General features: G+C 51.5%; 1 protein-coding gene across 1 annotated transcript; it reads right to left on the bottom strand.

Moving 5' to 3' along the window:
• Positions 1 to 360: 360 nt before the first annotated feature.
• Positions 361 to 8,087, bottom strand: Clec3b (C-type lectin domain family 3 member B). Its single transcript, XM_008849509.3, has 3 exons — positions 7,868 to 8,087; positions 3,825 to 3,923; positions 361 to 2,095 (listed from the first exon to the last, which is right to left on the bottom strand). Exons 1-3 carry the CDS (start codon positions 7,974 to 7,976, stop codon positions 1,695 to 1,697), a joined length of 609 nt encoding a protein of 202 aa, XP_008847731.1. The 5' UTR covers positions 7,977 to 8,087; the 3' UTR covers positions 361 to 1,694.
• Between the last annotated feature and the right edge of the window lie 229 nt (positions 8,088 to 8,316).

Genomic DNA, 8,316 nt, shown 5'->3' with positions numbered 1-8,316 from the left:
TCCTGGGTTAGATCCTGGCATTGCTGCTCACTAGCTTTTCACCGACAGGAGCCACTGAACTTCCCTGAGCTGGAACTTCCTTCTTGTAAGGTGATTATACTAACAGGTTGCTCTGAGTGAATAAAATAAAACCAGACTGCATATTTAAAGTCCCTTACAGGGGCTAGAGAGATGGCTCAGTGGTTAAGAGCACTGGCTGCTCTTCCAGAGGACCTAGGTTCAATTCCCAGCACCCACATGGCAGCTAACAACTGTTTGTAACTCCAGTTCCAGGGAATCCAATGTCCTCTTCTGGCCTCCAAGGGCATCGCATAACATGGGTACACTTATACACATGCAGGCAAAACACTCATACACATAAAATAAAAATACACCCCCCAAAAAATGTTTTCTCAAAGTCCCTGCAATATGGTGGACTCAGTGACATGCTGTGTTGACTTGGAGCAGTGTGGACCCCCTGGCTGGCTCTCAGTGAAGAGTGGGGGGTGGCACAATGGCCAGGCAGTGTTGGCAACTGTCATATCTAGCTTCTGGATCAGCCCCCAGCATTGATCAATCTCCTTGGGTGGTCTTAGCACCCTGTTCCTCCTCTATCCCACAGCAGGCTCCTGCATGTCAGAGCATCCTCAAATAGTTCTCCAATGGGAGAAGGGATAGGGATATACCCCTCCTCTGGAATTGGGGTGTATGTGTGTATCAAGGAAGTGAACTCTGGAAAAAGCCTGTAATTTCTTGACTTCCATAACTGCTGCACATGTGTAAGAAACACCCTTGCTTTCAGGATGCTTACAGTGCAGCATGGAAGGAAAAGGAGATCGAATGAACATTTATTGTTAAAGGGGCAGGATGTAGTGGCACATGTCTTCAATCCCAGCACTCAGGAGGCAGAAGCAAGTGGATCTCTGTGAGTCTGAGGATAGCCTGGTCTACACAATGAGTTCCAGGCTGGCCAGAGCTACACAGTGAGAGAGGAAAAAAAACAAAAGGGGACCAGCATGACTCCCCAGGTAAAGGAATCTGACGATTTGAATTTGATCCCCTGGGACCTGAATGGTGGAAGGAGAGAAGCAACTCCTGCAAGGTATCCCCTAGCTTCCACACCACGACAAGCACATGAGCAGACACACTAGATGTTTGCTGGGACTACAAATATGCAGGCTTAACACTCATAAAATAAAATCAACCAAAAAATATTAAAAACAAAAGTAAAAGAAAGGAGAAAGCAACAAATACACAAAAACAATATTTGGCGAATCCGAATTTCTTGCAATTTTTCTATGTTAAAATAAGCCAAAAGAAAAAGAACGCAGGCAGCGCCAGGGCTCTCTACCACCGTTCTCTCACCACCCTCCACTCCACACCCGATCCTCCCTCGTCCTCTCGTTGGAACCCACTCCCAACCGGTGCGCCCAGGGCTCTTCTGGCCTCTCCTGTAATCTCCCTGCCCGGCCAACCAGCAGACTTCAGGTGCTCTGCACCAACTTTATTTGCAAAAACCAGGCAAGAGGTGGGACCCAGTCAAAAAGGTCTCCTTGCCTTCCTCTGGACCCTCCACCAGGCCTCCCCTCCCCAGTAGCCACCACACCCCACCTACACCCAGCCCAACAGCCCCACTTCCCTTGGACCCAGGCTCCTCCTCCCCCAATCCTGACCCCGCCCCCACTAGCCCTGCCCCAGCCCCGCCCTCCATCTGGCTACACAATGGCGAACTGGCAGATGTAGGGCAGCTGGTCGCGGCAGCGCTTGTCGAACCACTTGCCGTTGGCCGCGCCGGCCAGGGCGGCGCAGTTCTCTGCCTTGCCGCCGTCGGGCTGCGCAGTGATCTCCGTCTCCCAGTTCTTGTAGGCCAGGCGGCCGCCGGTCATATCCACCCAGGTTCCCTCCGTGGCCATGTCGTTGAAGCCCAGCCAGATCTCCGCCTCGCTGCCCGCGCTCTGGCGCGCGTACTCGTACAGCGCCTCGTTCTCCAGCCCCGACTGCGGCGTGCCCAGCGTGCCCCCGCGCGAGATACAGTCCTCGCTGGCCTCGTGGAAGGTTTTCGGTTGGGTGAAGGCCAGGAAGCACTTCATATGCACCTTAGTGCCCTTCAGGCACACTGGGGAGGAGTGATGGCTGTCACCGTAGGTCACAGAAGGTGGGGATGCACCAAGTCAAAGAGGCCTCTCCCGAGTCCCTCCTTCCCCCAGCCTCCATCCCATCCTGTTCCTTAGGTCTTGCCTGGTAACCCTTGAGGACCCTGCTGTGGCAGACACTCACGAGCCCAGATACCTGTTCAAGAAGACTTGATGCCCTGCTCTTGGAATAGCCATCCCTCTGCTGCAAGGGGCCACCTAGACAGGGCCACTGCCCTCCAGAGATGGGTACAAAGGCTGCCTGGCCTCTCTGCAAGAGGCAGAATAGTTCCCTGGGCACAGAAGATGGCCCCAGGCTTGTACTGCCTCTTCCCTGGACTGCCTTCCCCGGACTCCCTGGGCATGGATCCCTCATCAGTCAACTCCATCTTAGAGGCAGCCTTCTGCACTGGGCTCTTTCTCACACCCCTCCCTAGGATCCTGCCTGACCAGGCACTCTCCCACTTGGACTGGAGGCCACACTCCAGGTACTTGGGACCTGTCACCCCTTCCTGAGGACTGGCAAGCTTCACCCACCACAGGGAACTTCTGCTTGGGCCAGGTGTTCCGATTATTTGGGTGGAACTGGGAGGATGAGCTGAGACTACAGGAATACTTATAACAGAGAAGATGGGAAGGACCGGCTGGCTATTCCCACGTGGTGCTTGGGAATGACCCAGTGGGACCTTGGCCTCACAGGTCAGGAAGAAGGTGCCATGTGGTCACATGGTGAGGATGGAATGGGGTTAGGGTTAGGGGTGTGAGCCACTCTAGTCAGTAAATATTGAGGAGCAACATCTCCATGTTCCTGTGGGCATCTGACAACCAGACTTCGTAGAAGTGTTTACTCACCGGCTCTATGGCGTGTGTGTTGTGTGTGTGTGTGTGTGTGTGTGTGTGTGTGTGTGTGTGTTGTGTTGTGTGTGTGTACATCATACCCCTAGTCCAGGTGCATCATACCCCTAGTCCAGGGCCAGGCACATGTCACTGAACACGACACACTTCAGAACAGAGGTGAGGTCACAGGGGAGTAGATGAGTGTGGGAATGAAGGCACTTGTAAAAGGACCGTGGTGAAGGACAGCAGGGCCCCAGAAAGGCTGACCCAAGAAGAGCTGGGTGGCTATACCCTCCCTGTGCCTGAGCCCTTGGCCACCCCAAGCAAGAGAATAAGGACAGCTCTCCTGGCTTCCAGAGTGCTCAAACCATAAGGCCTTGGTCAAGTCTTGTTCTGCCACTCTCCAGTCAGGTGACAGCCAGATCCAAGGTCTCCATCTGCCTCATTTGACTCATCTTTATATTAAGGCTGACTAATGCTGGCCTGGTTACTGTGATTCAGACAGCATCTGCAAAGCTGCTGACACATAGGAGATGGAGATGTGGGGCAACGTGGCCCAGAGCTGTGAATCCACCAAGTACAGGTCCCCTGTAGTTGGCTTAAGCTGTACTGCAACCAACCGCTGCCCCTGCTCTTCCAGTGGGCAATGGTGGGTTCCTGTTTGGAGAGCCTCCTGGGGCATTACTGTACCTCCACAACCTCTAGCTGTGGCCAGACCAGGCTGTGGTGGGGGGGGGGGGTCTTGCAAACACAAGTTTGATGATTTCCCCTGAGGAAGCTGGTGAGGACAAGACCTCTGAACTTGGCACTGGCTGGAAACTGAGGCTCCTTCCTCGCTGTTGCCCCCTACTGACCTGACAGCCACGCTGCACTTACCTGTCTGCAAAGCCTGCTGCTCCTTCAGCAGGGCCACCTCCTGGGCTAGGCTGTCCAGCCGGCTCTTGAGCTCCTCAAACATCTTTGAGCTCACCACATCTAGGACAGGGACAAGAGGCAATGGAGACAGACACTGAGGCAGGCAGAAGCTCCCTCCTTGTCTGCCAGCCCCAAAGGAGCAAGGGGAAAGGACTCCCCTGGCCTCAGTCTTTCAACACCACTGGTCTAAAGAACTGACCCTTGCTGGGTGTGGTGGCTCATGCCTTTAATCCCAGCACTCAGGAGGCAGAGGCAGGCAGATTTTTCTGTGAGTTCAAGGCCAACCTGGTCTACATAGTGAGTTCCAGGCCAGCTCGGGCTACAGGAAGCTCAAAAAAAAAAAAAAAAAAAAAAAAAAAAAAAAAAAAAAACTGACCCTCCTGTAGGCTCCTTCCCTACTCCTGCTCCTGCTCCAGCCTTCCCTACCGTGCATGTGTCAAGATGCACAGCCACCTCATCAGCTCCAGCAGGTCTATGGGCCATAAGACACAGAGCTCAATTTCCCCAGGCTGGAGAAGCAAGCAGGGACAGCAGGGTAGATCTCCTGTCCTGCTACCAACTGAGGGTGGTAAAGACACATGTTTGCCAACACAGCTCAGCCTCCTCATATGCACAGTGGAAGAAAGACAGTAGTCTGAAAGAACTCTGAGGAAGCCCAGGAGAAATAAACATGGCATAGTACAGAGCAGATGACGGGTGCCCACCCTGCAGTTGGGGAGCTGCTTTTCAGAGACACCACTTCAGGCAGGCTCTGACTTGCTGTGCACCACCTCGGCTGTGCTCACAGTCAGCGCTATGCCATGGGCAAGCACTGTCCTGAACCTCCACCTCTTCACAAATGAGGATAACCAAAGCCATACTTAAACAACCTGCCTAGGATGGCAGAGCAACTGCCCAGAGCCAGGGTCCACATGGCCACAGACGCAGTCTCTTCTCACCTGCTGAAGGGCACATGAAGCTCTGTCAGGGGCAGACTGTGGGGGTCAATGGCATGTGCCTCATCAGGGGCAAATGGGAGACTCTGTGTGTGTGTGTGTGTGTGTGTGTGTGGTGTGTGTGCATGTACATATGGGTAAGTAGGTGTGGGTGTGTGTAACTTGAGAGCTATGGGTGGGCCCAGATCTTTCTGAAACCCCCTGGGCCTTCGGAGGAGACTCTCTTCAACTTGGAACAGAAGGTGGGGAGTTGCCTCCATGGTCCATTTTGTATAAAGTTCACATTTGCAAGGGCTGAGATCAGAGCCTTTGTCCACCCATCAGAAGCTTTGTAGAGGAACCATGGCCAAGTCACGGACTTGTATATACAGAAACTGATGATATAACTTGTCAAATATGGGGGAAGCAACACCCAGCGGAACAAGAGCAAAGCAAGAGGGTTGGAACCACCAATCAAACTAACTCACCCTTGGCCTCTGCCTCAGTCTCTGGGTTTACAGAAGGTCTGTGCTGGCTTGTATGGAGCACCAGCACGGCACCATATAAGTGGTGTGAATTGGAAACTGCATAAGGGCATTAGCTAGGGAACAAGCCAGGCTGGGTCACCCAGAAAAGGAGTGCCTTTCTATAACTGGTCAGTTCAGAGAGGAGGCCATTTATAACTTATACCAGGATGCCTGGATGTGCATATTGACCAGGGAGCAAAGTGCTGACAGAGGGATGTATGGGGCTCTTTGCCATGACTCCCTGCCATTACCCCCACGTGAAGGAAGAGCTGTGAGCATTACTGACAGGCAGGGAAGAAACAAGCACGTAGGAATGCTTCAGTGGCCCGACCCACAGGTAGGGGTGACCAATGGCCTTCTTCCAGCTGTCCTGCGGACCTTCTAAGCTCCCATGGGGGCCATCTGGTGCCAGGATTTAACTGCAGCCTTTACTGAGGACCAAGGCAACCCTGCTCTGACACTCTCCTTTCCCACAACTGAAGACAGGATTTACAAGTGATGAAAACTTGAGAGCTTAGCAACTGCTTTCCACATTCAGGTGTTCTGTTTGCCTTTGGAGCCGCATCCCTCACATAAAACGTGCCTTAGTGGCAATTTTGACAATGCTTGTGGACATAACTGCAGGGTGTTCGGCCCTCCCATTTTTAAATGAGCATTTTGTAGACATTATATATGCATACGATTTAAGAAATCAAAACCAGTTCAGGCATGGTGGTGCACGCCTTTAATCCCAGCACTAGGGAGGCAAAGGCAGGCATATCTCTGTGAGATCGAGGCCAGACTGGAACATAGCAAGTTCCAGGCCAGCTGGAGCTACAGGAAGACCTTGTCTCAAAAAACAAAACAACAGGGGCTGGAGAGATGGCTCAACAGTCAAGAACACTGGTTGTTCTTGCAGAAGATCCGGGTTTGAATCCCAGCAACCACATGGCAGCTAACAACTCTCTGTAACTCCAGTTCCAGGGAGTCCAACGGCCTCTTCTGTCCTCGCGGGCATTGTATGACACAGGTACACTTACCTATATGCAGGCAATACACTCATAAAATAAAGTTTGAATTTTTAAAAAAACAAAAGCAAAAAGAGCAAAAAGAAGTCAAAACCAAAAAAAAGTCTCCAAATCAAGATGGCTCAAACATTGCTTTTCTTCCCACAAGTAATCTCTGTTATACTTGTAGACCTTTCTGGAATAATTTTATACATATATAACAAATATTTACTTTTAGTTTTTCCAAATAATTATTGACACATATTAATTATACAGGTTAGTGGGCTTCATTTCCATACAAGCATGCCTTATGATAAATCCCTTAACAAAACAATGTCAGCATAACATCCATTCTGTTTTGAACTTTGTTCATATTGTAAACTCAGTCTTTGAGTGGTTTCTTACTATTGTTTGCTTTGTTTTTATTTGAAGTGCTGACAATGGAACTAGGGTGTCACACATTCTAGGCACTCAGAGCAGAGCTTAGCAGGAAGCTGACACCCCATAGCCCCTGGAGATTTTAAAGACAGGGTCTCTGTAGCCCAGGCTGGCTTCAAAGTGGCTATATAGTAGAGAATAACCTTGAACTTCTGATCCTCCTGCCCCACCTCAGTACTGGGATTAGAATGTATATCATCCTGCTGGGTTTATATGGTACCTCCAGCATGTACCCTATCTGCATATTCTTTGCCACAGCCTCCTGAACTCCAAGGTGCTGATTTGTATACTTTGCCTCACCCCACTGGACTGTCCCTGTGTACCTAAGTCCTATGAAGGGACAGCCTGGGTCATTGCCAAGACATTCTGCTCTTTCATCTCCACCCAGCCTGGGATGACCTCACTGCTGGCAGGACTGTGAGGGTGGGTCTTGCTGCCACCAAAGGGACCCAAGAGTGCCCTACCCCCAGCAGAGCAGAGAGCCGCTCTAAGCTCTGGTCTGAGATGACCAGGGTGATGCCCCATGGAATTGAGAATTCAGTTGTGTGTGTGCCCTCCTCCCGCTCCCTGTGCACCAAGCATAACTTTGCCTGGACCTTTATATTTTTTACATTATTAAATGTTCTCACCAAGCTTTTGAGCAAATTCCACTGTCCTGGGCTCATGGCTGAAGAAACCCAGGTTGAGATCAGGTAGCTCAGCCTTATGTTGTCCCCTAGTGGGAAGTGAGCATTTCCAAGTCCAAGGTTATTTTTTTAAACATATTGGGTGGCAGAGAGGGAGCAGATGTCCATTTAGAAGATCTAGAAGGTTCTTCTCCATCTTAAGAGTCAGGGGCTCTTGCAGTTCTGACAACCATCCCCACTGTAAAGAACTCTCCCAGTCACTAGAGGGTCCTTCACCAAAGATCTCAGGAGGACTCATCAAGATCAGACATGAAGGGAAGAAGTTTGAGATCACACAAGGAGGGGCAGCTGCCTCTAGAGGGTGGGGAGGGGCAGCTGTTTCCTAGAAAATGGAGGGGCAGCTGCTCCCCAGAAGATGGATGGGCATCATCCCCCAGAGAGTAGAGAGGGGGGCTTCTCCCCAAATGGTGGAGGGGCAGCTGCCCCAGAGAGTGGGGAGGGGTTGCTGCTTACCTTTCTTGGCATTTGCAACCTTCTTGGTCTTGGGAGTGGGTGACTCTGCAAAGATGTGGGGCAGGAGAGAGAAGAGGCAGAGGATCAAGTAGGTGCCCCAGAGTTCCATATTGCTGCTGCTGCCTGCAGTGCCTGGGTCCAAAAGCAGCAGCTGCTGCAGCTGGGGTTGCACGTATTAAGGCTGTGGCCACAAGGACCTCTGTCCAGGAAACCCTCCCCAAGACTTGGCTACAAACATACAAAAGGAAAAAAAAAAGAAGAAGAAAGCAAGCCTGCCAAAGGAGGAAGGCTTGGGAGCCACAGTTCTGCCCTGGACACCCACCCAGAAGCCTGGCCAGCCTCCCAAAGAGTCAGTGTTTCTGAGGATTCTGGGAGATGGCCAACAGTTGTCATCATTCAGTCTGTCCAGTGGTTACCTCAGGCAGGAGCCAGGTCAGGCTCAAGGAGGC

The sequence above is a fragment of the Nannospalax galili genome, unplaced genomic scaffold (assembly GCF_000622305.1).
Source record: "Nannospalax galili isolate Female #2095 unplaced genomic scaffold, S.galili_v1.0 scaffold443, whole genome shotgun sequence".
Taxonomy (NCBI): Eukaryota; Metazoa; Chordata; class Mammalia; order Rodentia; family Spalacidae; genus Nannospalax; species Nannospalax galili.
Note: the sequence above shows the minus strand (reverse complement) of the source record. Positions and strands in the feature narration are given on the sequence as shown.

Bases quoted from the DNA above. Each gene is read 5' to 3' on its own strand.
- Clec3b (XM_008849509.3), bottom strand. From the start codon at position 7,976: ATGGAACTCTGGGGCACCTACTTGATCCTCTGCCTCTTCTCTCTCCTG. The intron at 3,924-7,867 runs GTAAGCAGCAAC...TCCCTGTCCTAG, and splicing joins GGTTGCAAATGCCAAGAAAG to ATGTGGTGAGCTCAAAGATG. The intron at 2,096-3,824 runs GTAAGTGCAGCG...ACTCCTCCCCAG, and splicing joins GCAGCAGGCTTTGCAGACAG to TGTGCCTGAAGGGCACTAAG.